Here is a 27723-nt window from a genome sequence, read left to right as displayed (position 1 = left end):
AGAACAATGCCCCCTCCTACATCTCAGTAGTTTGTCTCCACCCTAATCTTCAATGAGCAGCGTGCCCCTTCTCTGGATGAATTTAGATTGTATTTGAGGCCTTTTCACCCTGTGCGCTGACCTGTTGCTGGCTTAATTTCCCAAATTCAATTGTGTTCCTTTGAGTGAAGGAACAGACTAAGTAATAAAGCCTATGCATATTTGCTTTGTTCCATCTAGCACAGCTCCGGTCTGTTCAAGAAGAGATCGATAGTTTGGAAGAAGAGAAGGAGAGTGAACTGATGGAGGCTCATGAGGAACTGCATTGTGCACAGGAAGAGATTGTGAACCTGCGTCAGGCGGCTGAGGAGGCAGCAGGAGAGCGGGAGAATGAGATTGCCACTTTGCAGGAGGAGCTGTGCCGTATCCGAGCAGAACTGGAGCACCTTCAGCAGACAACACTGGAATATGAGCTGGAGATTACTACACTGAGGGCAGAGATACAGATGAAAAGTGACAGTCAGCAGAGGAAAAACTCTGAAGAGGTCACCCAACTTCAGGGTACGAAGCAGGTTAAGGAGGAGGTATTCCATGTAGAGATGCCATTAACTGGGGAAGGACTGGCCTTGGCTGGTATGTTCGTGGGTAGTTGGTTCAGGTGTGGTGAGCTATTGGGGTTCAGGTGGAGGTAAGGTTTTTGGGTTCAGGAGAGGAAAGTTGTCGGGGTTAATTACTGGGTTTCAGGCAGGATGGGTTGTTAGGGGTCAGTTTTCTGGATGCAGAAAGGTCTGAGGTCCTGCAGGATGTGTTCAGGAATTGGTCTCCATGCTGGGAATGTCAGGTTAATTCCTCAGCTATGCACTAGAGTGGGAAAGGGTGGGGCGGGGGGGGGGGGGGGGGGGGGGGCGGGGGGGCGGGCGGCGATGGTATGTGGAAAGATAAGAGAAAATCACTATTTCAGTGAAAGGTATAGCATCAGGAAGAGGGATTCCATTCACTCATGGGTGTTGGAACCAGTTTTATGACTATTATTAGAACCAGAGAATCCATACAGTGCAGAAAGAGGCCATTTGGCCCATTAAGTTTGTACCGACTCTCCAAAAGAGCACCTTGCCCAGGCCCACCCTCTGCTCCATCCCTGTAACCCCAAGCATTTAGCATGGCTAATCCATCTAACCTATATATCTTTGGACACTAAGGGGCAAATTTTAGCATGGCCAATCCACCTAACCTGTAATCCACCTTTAGACTGTGGGAGGAACCGAAGGAAGCCAACGCAGACCTGGGTCCCTGGCACTGGGAGGCAGCAGTGCCAACCAGTGTGCCAAGGTGCTGCCCTGCAAAGGTAGGCTGCTCCTGAACAGGGAGGACTTTAATGCCCTAAGAAAACAGCAAAATTGGGAAGTGACAAATTTTTGAAACTAAGATAGTAGAGATGCTGGAAGAATAAAACCAACCAAGATCAGCTAATGGAGAACAGAGATGTCGATGAAAATAATATTCATCCAGAAAACAACTTAACAACAGGGATGTGGACAAAAGCAATAAAGCCAAAGGGGTTCATTATAATTGGGGCAAAGACTGAAGCTCGGGCATTAAAATCATTGGAAAATGATCACTTAAAAAATTTTGAGTGTGGGAAATTAACTAGGGAAACAGAAGGAAGTGTTGAACAGGAAGGTCTAGGCTTAATAGCATTAACAAACTTCAGAAGGATGGATGAAATAGATAGATACCATACAGAAAAGTGTGATTAGCAGGAGGAGAAAGGGCCTATTGGAGGTGGAGCCTATTGGGGGGACGATCGGTGGGGGTGGGGTGTCCCGCTGCCACTCTGCATTCAGGATTGGTGGATCGTTGGCAAAGGGAGGGAGGACGGTGATTGGGGCTGGCCATCCGAGTGGGGGCGGTTCGGGGCTGCCGGGTGAGTCGGGAGATTGGGGCTAGTGGCGGTGGGGGGGAGGTCGGGGAGATCGGGGCTGGCCAGGGCATGGGGACATAGGGTTCGGCCCGGGAGGTCTGGGAGGCCAGCGATCGGGGTATGGGAGTTGTATGACTGGCCAACGATCAGAAGGCCGGCAATGCACAGTGGCCCGCTCAGCTCTATGCTGCCGGCCTCTCGGGTGGGAATAGGCCCCATCCCCTGATTTTCAGAGGGAATCCCGCTAAGGTGCTCTGTGATGCACAGAGCGTCGGAGATTCAATCTGAAAATCCCGCTAAAAAAATCGGCTCCTGTTTTCACGCGAATTGGAGACTTAGATTTTTTTGAGGAGAATCCCAGCCAATGTATTTATAAGTGATAGGAAATAAAAACGGAGTAGAGTAGCAATATTGGTAAAGGAGAGAATACATACTGTCGAGGGTAGATGGACGAAGAAAGGATATAAATACAGTCAATATGTTTGCAGCTCAAAGCTAAATAAAAATGTTTGATATGTTAGTAAGGCTACATTGCACACCTTCAAGCTGAAGAAAAAGAAATGGAAAGAATGCTGTATGATTAGCAGGATGAACTGGAATAACAAAATTATTGTTCTTGTGGAATTTACTTATACACTTATCTATCAGGACAGAAAGTAAATGGAGAAATGGGAATGGAATTTATAAGTTGTGCACAATCTCTTCCTCAAGCAATAACTTGTGGCAGACGTGTTGCTAGATCTGGTTATGGATCAGGTAGATGAGCTAAATGTGAGTGAGCTTCTTGAAATTTGCGACCACAAAATAAGTTTTAAGATCCAACTTGAAAAAGGAAACTATTAGTACAAAAACTAGACCAAATTGGAGATTTGGTTAGATGGGGAGATGAAGGACAAGTTTAAGGGGTATAGGAATGGGGCAGAAAAATGTGATTCGAACTGTTTTCTCATGTGAATGTTAAATACCAATATAGACTGATTGGACCAAATGGTCTGTTTCAGTCTTCTAACTTCTGTGTGTTTCTGTATAAGATCATCACTAAAAAATGAAGGGGGAGATTAGAAGAATGTTTTTCATGCAAGGGTTGATTGTTAGATCTTGGAATGCCTGACCAGAAATGGTTGCCTGTCTGCACGTTTGTGTTGATATTTGAGCTGTGTATATAACAGGTGCGGTGCAGAATCTGCAGGTCGAGTGTCGGAATCTGGCTCAAGAGTGTCGAGTTCTACAGGACGATAACAAACAGCTGAGGGAAAGATTACAACAAATGGAACAGCAGAGCCGCAGGTAAGAGACTCTTTTAATGTGTGTACTAGTGTATGGACATGTACTTGCACACACTCATCTTCACTCATTCCCATTCTCTCACACACGATCACAATCTCACTCACTCTCAAACTCACACTCACACACACTCACTCATGTACACACTCAGTCACTTATACACTTCAACATTCTCAGTCATTTGTTCACTCCCTCAGTGCAGAAGGAACATCACTCTGTGTCTCAGCAGGTCCTTACAGATGCTGGCAGCATCTGTAAGGAGAGAAAAGAGCTGACATTTCGAGTCCAGACGACCCTTTGTCAAAGCTAAAAGGCATAGGAAGTGGGAGATATTTATACTGCAGGGTGAGGGAATGAAAGATGAGTCATTGCCACAGAAACCAGGAAAACCAGTTAATAGCTGTCCACAGAGAGAATAAAGGGTGTGAATGGCCAAACGGCAGAGAAGCTAAAATGAAAATGTTGGGGGCGAGTGGGGGGAAGAAAAATGGATGGGACAGAGGTAAGATTTAGAAAAGGAGAAGCAAAGGGGGAGAAAAGGTAAGGGAAGGGGCATAAAGTAAGGGAAAAGAATGGGAAGAAAAATGAAGAAAGACAAAAAAGAAATAAAAGGTAGAGAACAGTAAAAAAATTAAATTAAATAGAATGAAAACAAAGGAGTCGAGGTGGGGTAGAGCTAATCATCTGAAGTTGTTGAATTCGATGTTGAGACTGGAAGGTTGTAAGTGCCTAGCCGGAAGATGAGATGCTGTTCCTCCAGTTTGTGTTGAGCTTCACTGGAACATTGCAGCCGGCCAAGGACAGACATGTGGGCATGGGAACAGGATTGTGTGTTAAAATGGCAAGCAACCGGAAGGTCAGGATCCTGATCGTGCACAGACTGAAGGTGCTCAGCAAAGCGATCACCCAGTCTATGCTTGGTTTCTCCGATATAGAGGAGACCACATTGGGAGCAGCGAATGCAATAGACCAAATTGAAAGAGATGCAAGTGAAACACTGCTTAACCTGGAATGAATGTTTTGGACCTTGGATGGAAGGGTCGTCTGGACTCGAAACGTCAGCTCTTTTCTCTCCTTACAGATGCTGCCAGACCCGCTGAGATTTTCCAGCATTTTTTCTTTTGGTTTCAGGTTCCAGCGTCCGCAGTAATTTGCTTTTATCACTCTGTGTCTAATCTGTGCTATTTCTGCCCTGAAAGTGTTTGGTGGGACAGTATTGAGGGAGTTTATATATATAATCTCATGCTGTACCTGTCCTGGGAGTGGTTAATAGAACTGTGTAGAGGAATGTTACACAGTATTTAACCCCAGTATACATAGCCTCACAGTTTCACGGTTACTTTAGGTAATAACTAATGTTCAGTCTGTTCAAGAGGCCCTGGAGGGATTGATCAGATGCAGATTATTCAGATTCCCATCTATTTTTATAGATCGGTTGAAGGATTTAAAGCAGACACTCAGAGGACTGAAAACCGACAGCAGCAGCAAGGAATAGAAACCAAAAGCTTGCCCTGGAAAGAAAGTGGTAAAGGGCCAAGTGCAGCAGGTTTAAGCTTGCAGCAGAATCCAAGTCCTACACAGAAAGAGCTACTGCGAAAAGATCAGGAGAAATCCTGTGATAAAATAGTCCCAAGTGATCGAGCTTTTGTAAGGAATCAGCTTGACAATGGGCAGGTGGTCAAAGAACAGCAGGTCCCAAAGGACAGAAGCAGCGGAGATAGTGTGACATCCAGCCAGAAGGTGGAAGGTACAACTGAGCTTGGTCCTCGAGGTCCACAGTGGCATGAAGAGAGAGGCCTGATTGATGAATTGGGTCTGAGACACCGACTACTGCAAGCAGAAGAGAAGGCTCTGTCAGTCCAACATGAGGTAACCGCAACATAGGACCGAGGAATAACAGTTTAGTAATTGCCTCCAACTGTGTGCACGGTCACAGAGAAAAACATTCCACTGAGGTTTGTGAAGTGCATTTCTCTTTGGAGTTTGGGAGGAGAGCAGTAGGATTGAATATTACTGAAATGTTGCTGAAATATTGAGAAGTATCTGAACCTGGAAACCACAGCTGCTGCATCCAGGAGGGGGAATAGCTCTCTTAGAACTCTGACATTTCAGTTGAGAGTCCCCAGTTGCTGCCTCCTTAACACCAACAATCTTAATTGTCTCATCCTCCCCTCTCACTGACATCCTGAGTTTACTCATTAAAGGGCCCTTCTTATCCACAATTCTACTGTAAATAACTATAATGTGGAGATGCCGGCGTTGGACTGGGGTAGGCACAGTAAGAAGTCTCACAACACCAAGTTAAAGTCCAACAGGTTTATTTGGTAGCACGAGCTTTCGGAGCACTGCTCCTTCATCAGGCGAGTGGAGAATTGGGTTCACAAACGGGACATATAGACAGATTCAATTTACAAGATAATGGTTGGAACGCGGGTCATTACAGGTAATCAAGTCTTTACAGATACAGACAATGCAAGTGGAGAGAGGGTTAAGCACAGGTTAAAGAGACTTATTTAACCTGTGCTTAACCCTCTCTCCAATACTGTCCCACCAACTGATTACCAGTTAAGCCTCTCATTCCAACCATTATCTTGTAATTGAGTCTGTGTCTATATATGTCCTGTTTGTGAACCCAACTCTCCACTCACCTGATGAAGGAGCAGTGCTCCAAAAGCTCGTGCTACCAAATAAACCTGTTGGACTTTAACCTGGTGTTGTAAATAACAATATGCATGTTCCCTCTGTATGAAACTGCCGCTTGCTGAATGCTCCACGTCTGGCCATGCATTCCATCGCCCATTCTGACCAAACGCCCATTGTGGCGCTGTGCCTTTTATCACACCATGGTTTCTCACACGACTCCTCTGGCACCATCTCTTCCTTTATTTGCTCCACCCATCACTATTTTAAAAAATCTTTGTTTTCTCTTTCATCCATACATCACTCTCAGCTGGACCTTTCACTGAGATATAGGGAATATATGGATATAATGAAGTAACACTCACACCACACAAGTGCCAGGCAATGATCATCTTTAACAAGAGAGAATCTAACCATCTCCCCTTGACATTCACTGGCATTATCACTACTGAATTCCCCCAGTATCAACTTCCAGGGGTTACCATAGGCCAGTAACTGAGCTGGACCAGCCAAATAAATACTGTGACTACAAGAGTGGGCCAGTGGCTGGGAATTCTGAGGAGAATTATTCACCTCCTGACGCCTGTCCACTATCTACCAGGCACAAGTCAGGAGTGTGATTTTCCTGGATGAATGCAGCTCCAACAACACTCAAGAAGTAGGACACCAATCAAGACAAAACAGCCAGCTTGATTGACACTCCTACCCACCAACTTAAACATTCACTCTCCCTCTTCCACCAACATATAATGGCAGCAAGTATGTACTAGGTAAAACATTCGGTGAGCAACTCACCAAGACTCCTTTGACAGCACCTTCCAAACTCATGACCTCTACCATCTAGAAGGACAAGGGCAGCAGACCCATGGGAACAACACCACCTACAAATTCCCCTACAAAACACACACCATACAGACTTGGAAATATATCGCTGTTCCTTCATTGTCACAGGGTCAAAATCTTGGAACGCTCTTCCTAAAAGCACTGTGAGTGTACCAACACCACATGGACTGCAGCAGTTCAAGAAAGTGGCTTTCCTTTCCAAGGGCAATTAGGGAAAGGTAGAAAATTATGGCTTTGCTAGTGACAACCACATCCAATGAAACAATTTTTTAAAAATCATTTATTTTTGCTCCCCTCACTTGCTTTGTGCAGGTAAATTTCATTGTTTTCAATCTTCACCTCACCATACCTTGTCCTTTCTCTTTGGAACTCACTACACTCCTGTCCTGCCTGCTACCATATAGACACCAATTCACAGCCAGCCCTTGAATTTGCTATCTACTGTTGCTTTTGTACTGCTGCCATCTAGATCACTGATAAATCTGTCTTCAACCATGTCCTTCGATCCCTCACCACGCACGTTCCCTCATCTCTTTTCGAATCCACTTCCATGTGTACTTGCTCAAGTCAACTCCCTGTTTGCAAACTTGAGCAAAGTTGTTGGTTTAGTCATCCATCACCAAACTTGGCTGAGACTCATGGGGCGGCACGGTGGCACAGTGGTTAACACTACTGCCTCACAGCACCAGGGACCCGGGTTCGATTCCCGGTTGGGGTTCTGTGGAGTTTGTATGTCCTCCCTATGTCTGCGTGGGTTTCCTCCGGGTACTCCAGTTTCCTTCCACAGTCTGAATGACGTGCTGGTTAGGTGCATTGACTCGAACAGGTACCGGAGTGTGGCAACTAGGGGAATTTCACAGTAACTGCATTGCAATGTTAATGTAAGCCTTACCTGTGACTAATGAATAAACGTTAACTTTGAAGTCAAAACCACTCACATCTTTAAGGCCACTGTGAAGGCCACTGCTAATCTTGGCTGCTTTTCCCCTTTATCAGTTGTCTTCTTCAGTGTCTCTCCATCCCCTCCACTCCACTGCTCCTTTAATAAGAAGTTAATGCATTTCTTTGTCACAATTTCTGCAACCACCCTTTCAGCTGCCTTTACTTCATTTCCTCCTTCCACTTCTTCATCTATATTTGATGACATGGGGCCAATTTCCATATATGTGCCGAGGACACTCAGTGGAACGTCTTTACCTGTCGACTGCCTGTGAGTTGCCAGACTGCCTGTCTGATATCTATTCATTGGTGAGCCATAATATCATCCAGCCAAATATTGGGAGGTCCAATGTCACCCTCTTCCCTCTTGCTGTTTTGACCCTCCTCCCCCTCACTGTCTCCGGCCTTCTCCCCTCACTGTCTCCTCTCCCCTCCCCCTCGCTGTCTTCACTCTCCTCCCCCTCGCAGTCTCCGGCCTCCTCCCCCTCGCTGTCTTCGCTCTCCTCCCCCTCGCTGTCTTCGCTCTCCTCCCCCTCGCTGTCTCCAATTTCCTCCCCTTCGCTCTCCTCCCCCTCGCCGTCTTCGCTCTCCTCCCCCTCGCTGTCTTCGCTCTCCTCCCCCTCGCTGTCTTCGCTCTCCTCCCCCTCGCTGTCTCCCCTCTCCTCCCCCTCGCTGTCTTCGCTCTCCTCCCCCTCGCTGTCTTCGCTCTCCTCCCCCTCGCTGTCTCCCCTCTCCTCCCCCTCGCTGTCTTCGCTCTCCTCCCCCTCGCCGTCTTCGCTCTCCTCCCCCTCGCTGTCTTCGCTCTCCTCCCCCTCGCTGTCTTCGCTCTCCTCCCCCTCGCTGTCTCCCCTCTCCTCCCCTCGCTGTCTTCGCTCTCCTCCCCCTCGCTGTCTCCCCTCTCCTCCCCCTCGCTGTCTTCACTCTCCTCCCCCTCGCAGTCTCCGGCCTCCTCCCCCTCGCTGTCTACGCTCTCCTCCCCCTCGCTGTCTCCAATTTCCTCCCCTTCGCTCTCCTCCCCCTCGCCGTCTTCGCTCTCCTCCCCCTCGCCGTCTTCGCTCTCCTCCCCCTCGCTGTCTTCGCTCTCCTCCCCCTCGCTGTCTCCCCTCTTCTCCCCCTCGCTGTCTCCCCTCTCCTTCCCCTCGCTGTCTTCACTCTCCTCCCTCTCGCTGTCTTCGCTCTCCTCCCCCTCGCTGTCTTCGCTCTCCTCCCCCTCGCTGTCTTCGCTCTCCTTCCCCTCGCTGTCTTCGCTCTCCTCCCCCTCGCTGTCTCCCCTCTTCTCCCCCTCGCTGTCTCCCCTCTCCTTCCCCTCGCTGTTTTCACTCTCCTCCCCCTCGCTGTCTTCGCTCTCCTCCCCCTCGCTGTCTCCCCTCTCCTCCCCCTCGCTGTCTCCCCTCTCCTCCCCCTCGCTGTCTCCCCTCTTCTCCCCCTCGCTGTCTCCCCTCTTCTCCCCCTCGCTGTCTCCCCTCTTCTCCCCCTCGCTGTCTCCCCTCTTCTCCCCCTCGCTGTCTCCCCTCTCCTTCCCCTCGCTGTCTTCACTCTCCTCCCTCTCGCTGTCTTCGCTCTCCTCCCCCTCGCTGTCTTCGCTCTCCTTCCCCTCGCTGTCTTCGCTCTCCTCCCCCTCGCTGTCTCCCCTCTCCTCCCCCTCGCTGTCTCCCCTCTCCTTCCCCTCGCTGTCTTCACTCTCCTCCCTCTCGCTGTCTTCGCTCTCCTCCCTCTCGCTGTCTTCGCTCTCCTTCCCCTCGCTGTCTTCGCTCTCCTCCCCCTCGCTGTCTCCCCTCTCCTTCCCCTCGCTGTCTCCCCTCTCCTCCCTCTCGCTGTCTCCCCTCTCCTTCCCCTCGCTGTTTTCACTCTTCTCCCCCTCGCTGTCTTCACTCTCCTCCCTCTCGCTGTCTTCGCTCTCCTCCCCCTCGCTGTCTTCACTCTCCTCCCTCTCGCTGTCTCCCCTCTCCTCCCCCTCGCTGTCTTCGCTCTCCTCCCCCTCGCTGTCTCCCCTCTTCTCCCCCTCACTGTCTCCCCTCTCCTTCCCCTCGCTGTCTTCACTCTCCTCCCCCTCGCTGTCTTCGCTCTCCTCCCCCTCGCTGTCTCCCCTCTTCTCCCCCTCGCTGTCTCCCCTCTCCTTCCCCTCGCTGTTTTCACTCTCCTCCCCCTCGCTGTCTTCGCTCTCCTCCCCCTCGCTGTCTCCCCTCTCCTTCCCCTCGCTGTCTTCACTCTCCTCCCCCTCGCTGTCTTCGCTCTCCTCCCCCTCGCTGTCTCCCCTCTTCTCCCCCTCGCTGTCTCCCCTCTCCTTCCCCTCGCTGTTTTCACTCTCCTTCCCCTCGCTGTCTTCGCTCTCCTCCCCCTCGCTGTTTTCACTCTCCTCCCCCTCGCTGTTTTCACTCTCCTTCCCCTCGCTGTCTTCACTCTCCTTCCCCTCGCTGTTTTCACTCTCCTTCCCCTCGCTGTCTCCCCTCTCCTTCCCCTCGCTGTTTTCACTCTCCTTCCCCTCGCTGTCTTCGCTCTCCTCCCCCTCGCTGTTTTCACTCTCCTCCCCCTCGCTGTTTTCACTCTCCTCCCCCTCGCTGTTTTCACTCTCCTCCCCCTCGCTGTTTTCACTCTCCTTCCCCTCGCTGTCTTCACTCTCCTCCCCCTCGCTGTCTCCCCTCTTCTCCCCCTCGCTGTCTCCCCTCTCCTTCCCCTTGCTGTCTTCGCTCTCCTCCCCCTCGCTGTCTCCCCTCTCCTCCCCCTCGCTGTTTTCACTCTCCTTCCCCTCGCTGTTTTCACTCTCCTTCCCCTCACTGTCTTCGCTCTCCTCCCCCTCACTGTCTTCACTCACCTCCCCCTCACTGTCTTCACTCACCTCCCCCTCACTGTCTTCACTCACCTCCCCCTCGCTGTTTTCACTCACTCCCCCTCGCTGTCTTCACTCTCCTCCCCCTCGCTGTTTTCACTCACCTCCCTCTCACTGTCTTCACTCACCTCCCTCTCACTGTCTTCACTCACCTCCCCCTCACTGTCTTCACTCACCTCCCCCTCGCTGTCTCCCCTCTCCTCCCCCCTCGCTGTCTTCACTCTCCTTCCCCTCGCTGTTTTCACTCTCCTTCCCCTCGCTGTCTTCACTCTCCTCCCCCTCGCTGTCTTCACTCTCCTCCCCCTCGCTGTTTTCACTCTCCTCCCCCTCGCTGTCTTCACTCTCCTCCCCCTCACTGTCTCCCCTCTCCTCCCCCTCGCTATCTTCGCTTTCCCTCCCCTCACTGTCTCCGCTCTCCTTCCCCTCGCTGTCTTCCCTCTCCTTCCTTCGCTATCTCTGCTCTCCTTCCCTCGCTATCTCTGCTCTCCTTCCCCTCGCTGTCTTCCCTCTCCTTCCCCTCGCTATCTTTGTTCTCCTCCCCCCTCGCCGTCTTCGCTCTCCTTCCCCTCGCTGTCTCCGCTTTCCTTCCCTCGCCGTCTTCGCTCTCCTTCCCCTCGCTGTCTTCGCTCTCCTTCCCCTCGCTGTCTCCGCTTTCCTTCCCTCGCTGTCTCTGCTCTCCTTCCCCTCGCTGTCTCCACTTTCCTTCCCTCGCCGTCTTCGCTCTCCTTCCCCTCGCTGTCTTCGCTCTCCTTCCCCTCGCTGTCTCCGCTTTCCTTCCCTCGTTGTCTCTGCTCTCCTTCCCCTCGCTGTCTTCGCTCTCCTTCCCCTCGCTATCTCCGCCTTCCTCCCCCTTGCTATTTCCACCCATCTCCTCCATTAGTTGCTTTCTAGGCCATTTCAGAGGACAGTTAAATAATCCAATTGTTCTAGGCAAAACCGGGTTAGGATTGCAGATTTCCGTCTCTAAAGGACATCAGCGAACCAGATTGGTTTGAAAGCAAACTAGTACCTTCATGGACACCATCCCTGGGACTAGCTTTTTATCTCATATTTATTTACTTTGTTATTCAAGCAAGGGATGTGGACATTAATGACATGGCTAACATTTGTTGCTTATCCCTAATTACTCTTGAAAAGGTGATGGTGAGCTGCCTTCCTGAATCTCTGCAATCCATGTGTTGTAGCTATATACAGAGTGATGTTTGGGGTGAGAGGGGGCATGTTCCAGAATTTTGATCCAGATACATTTAATTGATTGAATTAAATGCTAGTCCAGTAACATAATCAATATGCTGCCAGCCCCCATGTCTGGAATTTGTTTGAAATGTATGGCTCTGTGAGCTGGTTCACTAGTCTGTGGGACAGCTTTTCCAAATTTGGGACATGTGCCCAGATGTTAGTGAAGAGGATTTTGTAGGATTGCTGGACATGGAAGTGTCTTTGGCATATCTGTATCTGATGCCCAGATCAAAGCCAAATAATCTGTCTGATTTTATTCTTATGCTTTTTCATAGCAGTTTAGTATAACTGAATGGCTTGCTAAACCATTTCAGGGGACAGCTAAAAGTCAGCCAGATTGTTGGTGTGTGCAATGGGGTTCCTATCTGTCTGTGTGATGAGAGTTCCTGTTCGTCAATATGCACCCATTACTTGACCATGAAACACTCTTCCTTTTGCTTTCTGTTACCACCACCCACACTCACCCCCATCCCCTATCTTTAAATAGCAGCCAGAGCCATTTAAAACCTGCAGATTCATTTGATATTTCATCTCCCCTCAAAGGTACAACCTAAGGCTGGAGCTCGTCATCCATTTGCGGTTAGGGCTAAGACCGCAGGTCAGCTGGGTGGCTCGAGATCCGCTGTACTATTCGCAATCAAACCTACTGGGAATTGGAGTCCCTGCAGGAGTGGGTTTCTGTATTGTCCTGTACAGGACTTGTATGGTGCCGTACATAAGACAAGCCTTAACATCATATGAACAAGCTATCTCTTACTAACAGCAGATTCTTTATGTTGTGTGCTCAGTGTGAAGGATTAATTACTGAACTGAGAGCATTGGAGGAGAGATACAGAAGCAGTCAAGAGGAACGCAGCCAGTTGGAGTTGCAGCTCAGGCAGTACAAGGAGGAAATCCACAAACTGAAAGGGGCACCTAGTCAGGTAAGTTGGTGAGAGATAAAGCAAGAGGCTGAAGGTGGGAGTAGATGGGTAAAGTGACCTAGCAGCACCAACTATACCCATCCTCACAGACAATCCTCAGGAAAATGGTCCCACCCCAGTTACTTATAACTGGCAGAAATGTGAGGCAGAACAAGGAGGCCTTGTTTACCCAAAAGGTAAGGATCAAGGGCAAAAAGGGCATTCTGTACTATGCAGCACACAACAGACAAATTGATGACACTGATTGAGAAAATGGTGGCTGCTAATCACCATGGGATAAAAGCTATGTCTTAACATGTGGTGGATCATCTGATGCTCTAAGGAATTATACTGGATATTGGTGAATCTTGAATGATCTTGAATCATTGATTGCTCTTCCATTGCCCTTTGTTCAGTGTAATGTCCTCCAGTGCTGGCAATACCTTACTTTGGCTAGCGTGGGACCAAAGTTTGAATAAATATCATTCTCACCACTGGCTTGATAGCAAAGACAGTACAATAAATCTGTCTTATTAATAAAGCAGAGCTGTACTCTCCACGTGTGTGCGTGTTCGTGTCCTGCAAAACAGCTTCTCTCTCAGAGGTTCAAATCTTCACATGAGAATGATTGATGTCCAGTTAAATTACTGGGGCCTTTATTTTGCCAGCCACACTGAGGAAGATTAAGTGACCTTTCTGGTGTATATGAGAGATAACATCACAGAATCACAGAATTGTTATGGTGCAGAAGGAGGCTATTTGGCCCATCATCTCTGCACTGGCTCTCCAGACAAACATCATGATAATGCCATTCCCCTGCCTTTTCTCCGTACACCAACACATTGTTTCTTTTCAAGTAACCATCTGATGCCCTCTTGAGTGCCTCAATTGAACTTGCCTCCACCACTCTGCCAATCAATACATTCTAGACCCAAAGCACTCGTGTGTAAAAGTTTTTTCTCACATCACATTTGCTTCTTTTATAAATCACTTTAAATCTGTGCCCTCTTGATCTTGATCCTTTATGAGTGTGAACAGTTTCACCCTATCTACTCTGTCCAGCCCTTCATGACTTTGAACATCTCTATCAAATCTCTCCAAGGAGAACAGTCTCAACCGCCACAATCTATCCTCATAACTGAAGCTTCTCATTTCTGGAACCATTCTTGTAAACCTCTTCTGCACTCTCTCTAATGTGTTCACAACCTTCCTATACCGTGTACACAAAATTCCAGCTGAGGTCTAACTAGTGTCTTATATAAGATCAGCATAACTTCTGTGCTCTTGTACTCTGTGCCCCGTTTAATAAAGCCCAGAGTACTTTCTGCTTTATTAACTGCTCTCTTCCCCCTGTCCCGTCATCTTTAATGACTTATGCACATATACACCAGATCGCTCTGCTCCTCCACCCCCTTAAGAATTTTACCCCATGTCTCTTCATGTCCCTCCTACCAAAATGCATCACCTCACACTTCTCCGCATTGAATTCAACTGCCACCTATCTGCCCATTCTACCAACTTGTCTATGTCATAGAGTCATAGAGATATATAGCACAGAAACAGGCCCTCTGGCCTAACTCGTCCATGCCAGACAGGTTTCCTAAACTGAACTAGTCCCATTTGCCTGCATTTAGCCCATATCCCTCTAAACCGTTCCCATCCATTTACCTTGTCCAAATGTATTTTAAATGTTGTAATTGTACCTGCCTCTACCTCCTCCTCTGGCAGCTCATTCCATATACGCACCATCCTCTGTGTGAAAAAGTTGCCCCTCTGAACTTTAGGATAGTAAGGACAAGGATGAGTGCTGTCCTACGGGGAGGGTGCTAAATTGGGGGAAGGCTAACTATAGCCGGATTAGGCAGGAATTGGTGGACGTTGATTGGGAGAGGATGTTCGAGGGTAAGTCTGCGTCTGGCATGTGGGAGTCTTTTAAGGAACAATTGATAAGGCTGCAGAATAGGCATGTAAAAAGGAAAGATAGGAAAGGTAGGATTCGAGAGCCGTGGATAACCAGGAAAATTGAGGATCTGATTAAAATGAAAAGGGAGGCGTATGTTAAGTCCAGGCAAGAGAAAACAGATGGAGCTCTGGAGGAATACAGAAAGAGTAGGAAAGAACTCAAACGGGGAGTTAGAAGGGCAAAAAGAGGTCACGAGATGTTCTTGGCAGGCAGGATTAAGGAAAATCCTAAGGCATTCTATTCATACGTTAGGAACAAAAGAGTTGTCAGGGAGAAAATCGGACCTCTCAGGGACAAAGGAGGTGAATTATGCTTAGAACCCAAGGGAATAGGGGAGATCCTAAATGAATACTTCGCATCGGTATTCACGAAGGAGAGGGACGTGTTAACTCGGAGTGTCTCGGAGGGAGGTGTTGACCCATTAGAGAAAATCTCCATTTCAAGGGAGGAAGTGTTAGGTTTTTTAGGGAACATTAAAACTGACAAAGCCCCAGGGCCTGATGGCATCTATCCTAGACTGCTCAGGGAGACGAGAGATTAAATTGCTGGGTCTCTGACGGAAATCTTTGTCGCTTCTTTGGACACAGGTGAGGTCCCTGAGGATTGGAGGATAGAGAATGTGGTCCCGTTGTTTAAGAAGGGTAGCAGGGATAACCCGGGAAATTATAGGCCTGTGAGCTTGACGCCCGTGGTAGGGAAGTTGTTGGAGAGGATTCTTAGAGACAGGATGTATGTGCATTTAGAACGGAACAATCCCATTAGTGACAGACAGCATGGTTTTGTAAGAGGGAAGTCGTGCCTTACAAATTTGGTGGAGTTTTTTGAGGAAGTGACAAAAACGGTTAACATAGAACAGTACAGCACAGAACAGGCCCTTCGGCCCACGATGTTGTGCCGAGCTTTATCTGAAACCAAGATCAAGCTATCCCACTCCCTATCATCCTGGTGTGCTCCATGTGCCTATCCAATAACCGCTTAAATGTTCCTAAAGTGTCTGACTCCACTATCACTGCAGGCAGTCCATTCCACACCCCAACCACTCTCTGCGTAAAGAACCTACCTCTGATATCCTTCCTGTATCTCCCACCATGAACCCTATAGTTATGCCCCCTTGTAATAGCTCCATCCACCCGAGGAAATAGTCTTTGAACGTTCACTCTATCTATCCCCTTCATCATTTTATAAACCTCTATTAAGTCTCCCCTCAGCCTTCTCCGCTCCAGAGAGAACAGCCCTAGCTCCCTCAACCTTTCCTCATAAGACCTACCCTCCAAACCAGGCAGCATCCTGGTAAATCTCCTCTGCACTCTTTCCAGCGCTTCCACATCCTTCTTATAGTGAGGTGACCAGAACTGCACACAATATTCCAAATGTGGTCTCACCAAGGTCCTGTACAGTTGCAGCATAACCCCACGGCTCTTAAACTCCAACCCCCTGTTAATAAAAGCTAACACAGTATAGGCCTTCTTCACAGCTCTATCCACTTGAGTGGCAACCTTTAGAGATCTGTGGATATGGACCCCAAGATCTCTCTGTTCCTCCACAGTCTATAGATGATCTGGAGGAGGGGACGGAGTGTAGGGTAACGAAGTTTGCAGACGACACAAAGATAAGTGGAAAAGTGAATCGTGCGGAGGACGGAGAAGATCTGCAGAGAGATTTGGACAGGCTGAGTGAGTGGGCGAGGATATGGCAAATGGAGTATAACGTTGATAAATGCGAGGTTATACACTTTGGAGGAAATAATAACAAATGGGATTACTATCTCAATGGAAACAAATTAAAACATGCTACCGTGCAAAGGGACCTGGGGGTCCTTGTGCATGAGACGCAAAAGCCCAGTCTGCAGGTACAACAGGTGATCAAGAAGGCAAATGGGATGTTGGCCTATATTGCGAGGGGGATAGAATATAAAAGCAGGGATGTCTTGATGCACCTGTACAGGGCATTGGTGAGGCCGCAGCTGGAATACTGTGTGCAGTATTGGTCCCCTTATATGAGGAAGGATATATTGGCATTGGAGGGAGTGCAGAGAAGGTTCACCAGGTTGATACCGGAGATGAGGGGTTTGGATTATGAGGAGAGGCTGAGGAGATTGGGTTTGTACTCGTTGGAGTTTAGAAGGATGAGGGGGGATCTTATGGAGACTTATAAGATAATGCGGGGGCTGGATAGGGTGGAGGCGGAGAGATTCTTTCCACTTAGTAAAGAAGTTAAAACTAGAGGACACAACCTCAAAATAAAGGGGGGTCGGTTTAAGACAGAGTTGAGGAGGAACTTCTTCTCCCAGAGGGTGGTGAATCTCTGGAATTCTCTGCCCACTGAGGTGGTGGAGGCTACCTCGCTGAATATGTTTAAAGCGCGGATGGATGGATTCCTGATCGGTAAGGGAATTAAGGGTTATGGGGATCAGGCGGGTAAGTGGTACTGATCCACGTCAGATCAGCCATGATCTTATTGAATGGCGGGGCAGGCTCGAGGGGCTAGATGGCCTACTCCTGCTCCTATTTCTTATGTTCTTATGTTCTTATGTCTTCAGAACCCTACCTTTGACCCTGTAATCCACATTTAAATTAGTCCTACCAAAATGAATCATCTCACATTTATCAGGGTTAAACTCCATTTGCCATTTTTCAGCCCAGCTTTGCATCCTATCTATGTCTCTTTGCAGCCTACAACAGCCCTCCACCTCATCCACTACTCCACCAATCTTGGTGTCATCAGCAAATTTACTGATCCACCCTTCAGCCCCCTCCTCTAAGTCATTAATAAAAATCACAAAGAGCAGAGGACCAAGCACTGATCCCTGCGGCACTCCGCTAGCAACCTGCCTCCAATCCGAAAATTTTCCATCCACCACCACCCTCTGTCTTCGATCAGACAGCCAGTTACCTATCCAATCGGCCAATTTTCCCTCTATCCCACACCTCCTCACTTTCATCATAAGCCGACCATGGGGGACCTTATCAAAGGCCTTACTAAAATCCATGTATATGACATCAACTGCCCTACCTTCATCAACACACTTAGTTACCTCCTCAAAAAATTCTATCAAATTTGTGAGGCACGACTTGCCCTTCACGAATCCGTGCTGACTATCCCGGATTAATCCGCATCTTTCTAAATGGTCGTAAATCCCATCTCTAAGGACCTTTTCCATCAATTTACCGACCACCGAAGTAAGACTAACCGGTCTATAATTACCAGGATCATTTCTATTCCCTTTCTTAAACAGAGGAACAACATTCGCCATTCTCCAGTCCTCTGGCACCATCCCCGTGGACAGCGAGGACCCAAAGATCAAAGCCAAAGGTTCTGCAATCTCATCCCTTGCCTCCCAAAGAATCCTAGGATACATTTCATCAGGCCCAGGGGACTTATCGACCTTCAGTTTATTCAAAACTGCCAGGACATCCTCCCTCCGAACATCTATTTCCTCCAGCCTATTAGCCTGTAACACCTTCTCTTCCTCAAAAACATGGCCCCTCTCCTTGGTGAACACTGAAGAAAAGTATTCATTCATCACCTCGCCTATCTCTACTGACTCCATACACAAGTTCCCACTACTGTCCTTGACCGGCCCTAACCTCACCCTGGTCATTCTTTTATTCCTCACATAAGAGTAAAAAGCCTTGGGGTTTTCCTTGATCCGACCCGCCAAGGACTTCTCGTGTCCCCTCCTAGCTCTCCTAAGCCCCTTTTTCAGCTCATTCCTTGCTAACTTGTAATCCTCAATCGAGCCATCTGAACCTTGTTTCCTCATCCCTAGATAAGCTTCCCTCTTCCTTTTCACAAGACATTCCACCTCTTTCGTGAACCATGGTTCCCTCACTCGGCCATTTCCTCCCTGCCTGACAGGGACATACCTATCAAGGACATCCAGTATTTGTTCCTTGAAAAAGTTCCACTTTTCATTAGTTCCTTTCTCTGACAGTTTCTGTTCCCAACTTATGCCCCCTAATTCTTGCCTAATCGCATCATAATTACCTCTCCCCCAATTGTAAACCTTGCCCTGCCGTACGGCCCTATCCCTCTCCATTGCAATAACAAAAGACATCGAATTGTGGTCACTATCTCCAAAGTGCTCTCCCACGACCAAATCTAACACTTGGCCCGGTTCATTTCCCAGTACCAAATCCAATGTGGCCTCACCTCTTGTCGGCCTATCCACATATTGTGCCAGGAAACCCTCCTGCACACACTGCACAAAAACTGCCCCATCCGAACTATTTGACCTACAAAGGTTCCAATCAATATTTGGAAAGTTAAAGTCCCCCATGACAACTACCCTGTGACCCCCACACATATCCATATTCTGCTTAGTAATTTCTTCCTCCACATCTCTATTACTATTTGGGGGCCTATAGTAAACTCCTAACAATGTGACTGCTCCTTCCCTATTTCTAACCTCAGCCCATATTACCTCAGTGTGCAGATCCCCCTCGAAGTGCCTTTCCGCAGCCGTTAAACTATCCTTGATTAACAATGCCACTCCTCCACCTCTTTTACCAGCTTCCCTACACTTAGTGAAACATCTATACCCCGGAACGTCCAACAACCATTCCTGTCCTAGTTCTACCCACGTCTCCGTAATGGCCACAACATCGTAGTCCCATCGTTGACGAAGGAAGGGCCGTGGATGTCGTCTATATGGATTTCAGTAAGGCATTTGACAAAGCCCCACATGGCAGGTTGGTTAAGAAGGTTAAGGCTCATGGGATACAAGGAGAAGTGGCGAGATGGGTGGAGAACTGGCTTGGCCATAGGAGACAGAGGGTAGCGGTCGAAGGGTCTTTTTCCGGCTGGAGGTCTGTGACCAGTGGTGTTCCGCAGGGCTCTGTACTGGGACCTCTGCTATTTGTGATATATATAAATGATTTGGAATAAGGTGTAACTGGTGTTATCAGCAAGTTTGCGGATGACACGAAGATGGCTGGACTTGCGGATAGCGATGAGCATTGTTGGGCAATACAGCAGGATATAGATAGGCTGGAAAATTGGGTGGAGAGGTGGCAGATGGAATTTAATCCGGATAAATGCGAAGTGATGCATTTTGGAAGAAATAATATAGGGAGGAGTTATACAATAATTTGCAGAGTCATCAAGAGTATAGAAACACAGAGGGACCTAGATGTGCAAGTCCACAAATCCTTGAAGGTGGCAACACAGGTGGAGAAGATGGTGAAGAAGGCATATGGTATGCTTGCCTTTATAGGACGGGGTATAGAGTATAAAAGCTGGAGTCTGATGATGCAGCTGTATAGAACGCTGGTTAGGCCACATTTGGAATACTGCATCCAGTCCTGGTCGTCACACTACCAGAAGGACGTGGAGGCGTTAGAGAGAGTGCAGAGAAGGTTTACCAGGATGTTGCCTGGTATGGAGAGTCTTAGCTATGAGGAGAGATTGGTTAAACTGGGGTTGTTCTCCCTGGAAAGACGGAGAATGAGGGGAGATCTAATAGAGGTGTACAAGATTATGAAGGGGATAGATAGGGTGAACAGTGGGAAGCTTTTTCCCAGATCAGAAGTGACAATCACGAGGGGTCACGGGCTCAAGGTGAGAGGGGCGAAGTATAACTCAGATATTAGAGGGATGTTTTTTACACAGAGGGTGGTGGGGGCCTGGAATGCGCTGCCAAGTAGGGTGGTGGAGGCAGACACGCTGACATCGTTTAAGACTACCTGGATAGTCACATGAGCAGCCTGGGAATGGAGGGATACAAACGATTGGTCTAGTTGGACCAAGGAGCGGCACAGGCTTGGAGGGCCGAAGGGCCTGTTTCCTGTGCTGTACTGTTCTTTGTTCTCAGGTCTCTTTTTAAATCTTTCCCCTCTCACCTTGAACCTATGCCCTCTAGTTTTGAACTCTCCTACCATGGGGAAAAGGCCTTGGCTGTTCACCTTATTTATGCCCCTCATGATTTTATAAACCCCTATAAGGTCACCCCTCATCCTCCTACACTTCAGGGAAAAAGTCCCTGCCTATCCAGCCTCTCCTCATAATTCAAACCTTCCATTCCTTTTTTGCACCCTTTCCAGTTTAATAATATCCTTCCTATAGCAGGGTGACCAGAATTGTACGCAGTACTCCAAATGTGGCCGTACCAATGTCTTGTAACATAACATCCTAACTCCTGCACTCAGTGCTCTGACTGATGAAGGCAAGTGTGCCAAATGCCTTTTTCACTGCCCTGTCTAGCTGTGATGCCACTTTCAAGGAACTACGTACCTGCACCCTTAGGTCTCTCTGTTTGACAATACTCCCAGGGCCCTACCATTGACTGTGCAAGTCCTGCCCTGGTTTGTTTTACCAAAATGCAACACCTTGCATTTATCTGAATTAAACTCCATCTACCATATCTCGGCCCATTGGCTCAGTTGAGCAAGATCCTGTTGTAGTCTAAGATAATTTTCTTCACAGTCCACTACACCACCAATTTTGGTGTCATCTCCAAACTTACTAACCATGCCTCCTATATTTTCATCCAAATCATTAATATAAATAACAAACAACAGTGGACCCAGCACCGATCCCTGTGGCACACCGCTGGTCACAGGCCTCCAGTCTGAAAAACAACCCATACCACCACCCTTTGTCTCCTACCGGCAAGCCAACTTTGTATCCAATTGGCTAGTTTCCCCTGGATCCCATGTGATCTAACCTTACTGACCAGTCTACCAGGCTCATGCTAAAGTCCGTGTAGACAATGTCCACTGCACTGTCCTCATCTATTTTCTTGGTCACCTCCTCAAAAAACTCTATCAAGTTTGTAAGACACAATTTCCCATGCACAAAGCCGTGCTGACTGTCCCTGATTAGTCTTTGCTTTTCCAAATGCGTGTAAATCCTGTCCCTCAGAATCCCCTCCAACAACTTACCCACCGCTGACTTTAGGCTGTCCTTATGAAGTAATACGCTGTCCTCCTCACAGTTTACGATATTACATAAATACTAATTTTTGCTGTAATCAATCATGGAATCTTAAAGCCCAGAAAGATTTTCTGCCGATCTTACCTGTGTTAAATCTTTGCTCAAGCTATCCCTACCCCCTATTCTATCCCTATAGCATTGTATTTTTTTTTCATATTCAAGGATTTATCTAACTTGCTTTGAAAGTCGCTACTGGATCTGCTTCCTCCACCCTTTTTCAGGTCGTGCATTCTAAAATTAAAAGCAAGGGTCCTAATACGGACCTCTGGAGAATACCACTACAAACCATCCTCCAGCCCGAAATATATCCATTGACTGTTATTTTTTGCTTCCTATTATTCAGCCAATTTTGTAAAGTAAAGTAAGTAAAGTTTATTTATTAGTAGCAAGTGTCAGGAATATTATTTATTAGTCACAAGTAAGGCTTACATTACCACTGCAATTAAGTTACTGTGAAATTTCCCTTCTCGCCACATTCCGGTGCCTTTTTGGGTCAATACACCTAACCACATTGTATCCACATTGTTACTGTCCCTTTTAATCCATGAGCTATAACTTTTCTCACATGTCTGTTGTGTGGCACTATATCGAATATCTTCTGAAAGTCCATGTACACTATATCAACAGCATTACTCTCATTGACCCTTTCTAGTACCTCCTCAAAAAATTCCAACAAGTTAATTAAACATGATTTCCCCTTTAGAAGTCCATGCTGGTTCTTCCTGATCAACCCACATTTTTCCATGTGACTACTAATTTTATCCCAAATAATTGTTTCTAGAAGCTTGAGGCATGGACTTAAGATTGCACTTTCCAAGCAGAATATTGCCCAAGACTAAAAGTCAAGTGGTCCTTCATCTGTCATGCCGGTAACCTCATGTCATATTCTGTCTGCCATATGATGTTAGGTCATTAGAAAGCTTAATGGAGCACTTGGGGAAGAGACTGGGAAATTGTCTGCCAACAGGTGACCAGACCTTTGCTCTGTCTCAGATGCCACACCTTCATCTTAAGGCAGGCCAATGAATATGCAACAGCTTCTTTCCTATTGTTCATTATTTGACTAAATGCACCCATCATGAATCTGTAGGCTTTTGAATAGATATATTGGTACTTGGCAAGTATGTGATCTTGATTCATCTAAATGAATACATCAAAGATCTTCACCACACCAGTAAAACAGCGATTGGAAGGTAGAAAGTTCTTGGCTAAGTGAAGTAAGATGAATGACAGTTAAAGCACATAAAATATCAAATATGTCCTGTCTTGCTAACTTGTACACAAGGAAGGTTGGAGGGGAATCCGCCATTAATGTCTATGGTGCCTGAATGAACTTGCACAACCCAGGCTAACTCTATCATGGCCAGAATACAGCATAAGGCTAAGAGAAGAGTCTGCTGATGTTGCCAGCACTATCACAAATGAAGTCTGACACTGAGATGTGTTAAGTACAACATCTATAATCAAAGAATCCCTACAGTGCAGAAGGAGGCCATTCGGCCAATCGAGACTGCACTGACAATAATCTCACATAGACCCTATCCCTCCAACCCATGTATTTACCCTGCAAATCCCCCTGACATTAAGGGGCAAATTAACATGGCCAATCTACCTAACCCGCACATCTTTAGTATCTGGGAGGAAACCGGAGCACCTGGAGAAAATCCACGCAGACACGGGAAGAACGTGCAAGCTCCAAACAGTCACCCCAAGGCTGGAATTAACCCATATTCCTGACACTGTGAGGCAGCAGTGCTCACCACTGTGCCATCGTACAGTGCTGACAGTTGCATACCTAAGTATTGAGAACCTGGATTCAAGATAATTGACCAAAAGTAAAATCAAGAGTGAAATGAAGAGAATTTTTAATGAAGTAAAGTTATTATGATTTAGAATGCACAGCTTGGGAAAGGATGGAGGAAGCAGATTCAGCAGTGACTTTCAAAAACAACTTCGATAAATCCTTTAAAAAAATGCAAGATTATAGGGAAAGAATAGGGGACTGGGACTAATTGGATAGCGTGTGCAAAGATTTAACACTAGCAAGATTGGCAGAAAATCTTTCTTGGCTTGTAAGATTCCATGATTGATCACAGCAAGAATTAATAGATATACAGCACCTTTACTGTAGAAACTAATTAATGGGCAGGGAATGGGGAAGCAAAATGCAAGAAAAGATAAATGTGATAGAGGGAGATATCACAGAAATAGGAGTGAAAGCTTGGTCCAAAAAGTAGGGATGGAACCAATTCTTAACATTTCTGGCGTGGAGCTGACGATGCTGGAAATCTGGCCGCCGGAGACGTGCGAAGGCTGTGGCGCCCAGCGGGAAGCCTGCTACATGGCCTCCGCTTATGTCTCCCAGCCCGCTGCACTGTTCTAGCAGCACAGCAGGCTGGGGGAATCGCCCCCTAGGCTTAGGAACAGTTTTGAAGGAGAAAAAGCAAAAGGTTTCAGAGAACAATAGTGGAGTTCCAAAGTATAGGGCCAAGGGGATGATTAATGGGGAAGGTTAAAATGCATAGAGTCAGAGTTGGGCGACTGGATGGTGCTAGAGAGAAACCTGATACACAGGACTTCACAGGATGGGTTGGCAAGGCCATTTTAACTTGAGGACAAGCAGTTAAAATGGAATATATTGTTTAGGTGAAAATAAGCAGTCTTGACAATGAAAAGGATATGGAGATTGAAACTCTGGGGTTGAATGGGATGTTGAGATTTCAACAATTTGATCAGTTCGGAGTCAATGGGAAGGAAAGAGATTGCGTGGTGAACACTGAAAACAGCAGGTTTGGTGTTCCCAATGTTCAGTTCGAAGAAGTTGAAACTGATTGGTGACTTGATAACAGACATCTGAGAACATGGAATCATTGTGTTATTGACAAGATTGTAGAAAACATTCTTATTGGAAATTATTAATGGACAAGATGTAAGTCATTATAAGTAGTACTTAATTGAAGCGCAACGGTCAGTGTGAAGTAATGTCTCTTGATTACAGTTATGAGCATGACACTTAGTGACAATATTACAGAGTGGTTTAGCATGGTTTTATTCCAATATTTAGCTGTTCTGCAATGGATTAACCGAACCACGTGGTCTTCCTCAGCAGATTGGTCCCTGTAATTTTGGATGGTGCCACCTTCCTTTGGGACACTTTGCTTCTCTTCATGGGATGTCTGTACCAAATCTCCACGTGTGGTTGACTTCTCTCTTCTCATCCTAGCTTAACCAGTCTTGCTTGTACATTATTTCTCTGCAAGGTACTCTGCGTTTGGAGACTTGAGACATGAACCAATAGCTGAGGCACACTTTACAAGTTTTACTTCTGTTTGATTATTCTTAATCTTTCTAACTCTTCTAAATTTTACACTAATTTCACTCTCTGCTTTTTGTAGAACTGCTTCCGGAGTTCTTTACTGACTGTAACTGTCTGCTTTTCCTAGAAATATGATCTTCTCAGAACTTCCTTCAAAACCTCCTAATTTAGGGTTGGGAAAAGCATGACCTCATGCACCTTTATTTCTACTCTACTAATCGTACTCAAGGGAGAGGAGGACCATGAGTGACCTGTCCAGATGGTCAACTCTATCCCATGAATCCTCTACAAGGTGTCATTCAATTGGAAAGGAATATGTCCTAAGTTTTGATCACCAAGATGTCATAACACCAATTGATGCTCCATTCTTTTCTGTTAATTTCCAGGAAATGGCGACCTTGCCACCAGTTGCATTCCAGGGCTCGTTCTTGCTTATTATCTTATTTAGAAGACTCATTGCACTTTATCAGTATTTTAGTCCACAACGTCATTCAGAGCCAGTTATCTGATCTAGACTGAGTGAGGAATGACTAGGACCTTTATGGGGAGCACAGGGCTAAGAGGGAAATGAATAGGGATTGAGTGGGTGTAATAGAAAAGCTTAATCCTGAGACTGAAATGAAATTGTGACTACAGAATAGGGAGATGGAAAAGATAAGTTCAGAACTAACGTGTTTGAAACCATCTCTTCACAGAGAATGGATAGTTGGTTGGAATGTGGGACAGTTAGAAGCAGTGATGGGGTTAATGATAAATTGTTTGGAGGGAAAGTCTGAGTGGCCTCCTTCATCTATACTGATCTGTGATTTGGAATTCTAACCTGTTTAAAATTTTAACCTGTGATTTTTAGTGTTGAAGAATTCTGCTATTTAAACTTCTTTCCTTTATTAAATCGTGTCTGCTTGTCTTTGATGGAATGAAATGTCTGTAAAATCTCAGCATGCCTCAGTATCTGAAGCGTTAACAATGCTTTCTTCCTGTTCTTTCCTTTTCCCTGATTGTCTCTTGCTCTATTTTATCTTTTTGCTTATAATCATCCTTCTCCCTTCTCATTTTCCTCATCTCCCTCTTTCATGTCCTCTACTGTTACACTTTCAATCATTGCTCTTTTGTTTTATTCTTTCTGATTTGGCTGCCTATTTTTTTTCCCTGCCCATGTTTCCCTCTGGAACATCACATTGATAAATATCCCTAATTGTCTGATTTTCTGCTCTGTTTCTCTTTTTCCATCCTTTGTTTCCTGTTGTTCTTTCCATCTGTTTGTCTCTGTTCTACTCCTGCATGCTTTAATCTTCCATATCAATCTACTTTCCATCTATTTTACATTTATTTGGCTTTCTCCTGACCCATCTCTATCCCTATCTGTTTCTCTCTGTTACTGTCTCCTTCCTTTTTCTGTCTGTATGATTGTTTTCTGTCCCTTTCTGTGTATTGGTTTTACTCTTGTGTGCTTCTGCTTTTGTGTGTGCGTGTCTGTCTTTTCATTGTATGCATCTGCCTGTGTATGTGTGCCCCTTCTGTGTGTGTGTGCGTACATGGCTGCGTGCTTGTGTCGTTATCTCTCTGCCTGTCTGCATATCTGTGTACGTTACATTATTTGTCACTGTCTGTCTCTGTTTGCCTGTCTGTCTTTGTTTGTGTGACCTTATTTATCTTTCTGCATCTCGGCATATGCCTTCGTTTATCTCTATATCTGTGTTGTATTTGTCTCTTTGTTGGTGTCTCGGGTTTTGTCTGTGTCTGTTTGACTCTGGTTCTGCCTGTATCTGTCGCTCATTCTACTTGTGTCTCTGTCCCTCGTTCTGCCTGTGCCTGTGTTGATCGTTCTGCCTATGCCTCTGTCGATCGCTCTGCCTGTGCCTCTGTTGCTCGTTCTGCCTGTGTCTCTGTCCCTCGCTCTGCCTGTGTCTCTGTCGCTCGTTCTGCCTGTGCCTCTGTCGCTCGTTCTGCCTGTGCTTCTGTCGATCGTTCTGCCTGTGCCTCTGTCGCTCATTCTGCCTGTGTCTCTGTCGATCGCTCTGCCTGTGCCTCTGTTGCTCGTTCTGCTTGTGCCTCTGTCGATCGTTCTGCCTGTGCCTCTGTCGCTCGTTCTGCCTGTCCCTGTCGATCGTTCTGCCTGTGCCTCTGTCGCTCGTTCTGCCTGCGCCTCTGTCAATCGGCCCGCCTGTGCCTCTGTTGATCGTTCTGCCTGTGTCTCTGTCGCTCGTTCTGCCTGTGCCTCTGTCGCTCGTTCTGCCTGTGCCTCTGTCGATCGTCCTACCTGTGCCTCTGTTGATTGTCCTGCCTGTGCCTCTGTCGATCGTTCTGCCTGTGCCTCTGTTGATCGTCCTGCCTGTGCCTCTGTTGATCGTTCTGCCTGTGCCTCTGTCGATCGTTCCGCCTGTGCCTCTGTTGATCGTTCTGCCTGTGCCTCTGTTGATCGTTCTGCCTGTGCCTCTGTTGCTCGTTCTGTCTGTGCCTCTGTTGCTCATTCTGTCTGTGCCTCTGTTGCTCGTTCTGCCTGTGCCTCTGTCACTCGTTCTGCCTGTGCCTCTGTTGCTCGTTCTGCCTGTGCCTCTGTGGCTCGTTCTGCCTGTGCCTCTGTCGGTCGTTCTGCCTGTGCCTCTGTTGATTGTCCTGCCTGTGCCTCTGTTGATCGTTCTGCCTGTGCCTCTGTTGATCGTTCTGCCTGTGCCTCTGTTGCTCGTTCTGCCTGTGCCTCTGTCGATCATTTTGCCTGTGCCTCTGTTGATCGTTTTGCCTGTGCCTCTGTCACTCGTTCTGCCTGTGCCTCTGTTGCTCGTTCTGCCTGTGCCTCTGTCACTCGTCCTGCCTGCGCCTCTGTCGCTCGTTCTGCCTGTGCCTCTGTCGCTCGTTCTGCCTGTGCCTCTGTCGATCGTTCTGCCTGTGCCTCTGTCGATCATTTTGCCTGTGCCTCTGTTGATCGTTTTGCCTGTG

General features: G+C 47.2%; 1 protein-coding gene across 1 annotated transcript; it reads left to right on the top strand.

Annotated features, from left to right (window-relative positions):
• Positions 1 to 219: 219 nt before the first annotated feature.
• LOC144490137 (uncharacterized) lies at positions 220 to 27042 on the top strand (the record flags this gene model as incomplete). The annotated part of the gene is made up of 5 exons (XM_078207943.1): positions 220 to 540; positions 3070 to 3187; positions 4615 to 5053; positions 12461 to 12595; positions 25173 to 27042. Coding segments are annotated over 5 exons (1136 nt in total), but the record flags the coding sequence as incomplete, so codon positions are not given.
• Positions 27043 to 27723: the final 681 nt, after the last annotated feature.

The sequence above is a fragment of the Mustelus asterias genome, unplaced genomic scaffold (assembly GCF_964213995.1).
Source record: "Mustelus asterias unplaced genomic scaffold, sMusAst1.hap1.1 HAP1_SCAFFOLD_2924, whole genome shotgun sequence".
In the NCBI taxonomy this organism is placed as follows: domain Eukaryota; kingdom Metazoa; phylum Chordata; class Chondrichthyes; order Carcharhiniformes; family Triakidae; genus Mustelus; species Mustelus asterias.
Note: the sequence above shows the minus strand (reverse complement) of the source record. Positions and strands in the feature narration are given on the sequence as shown.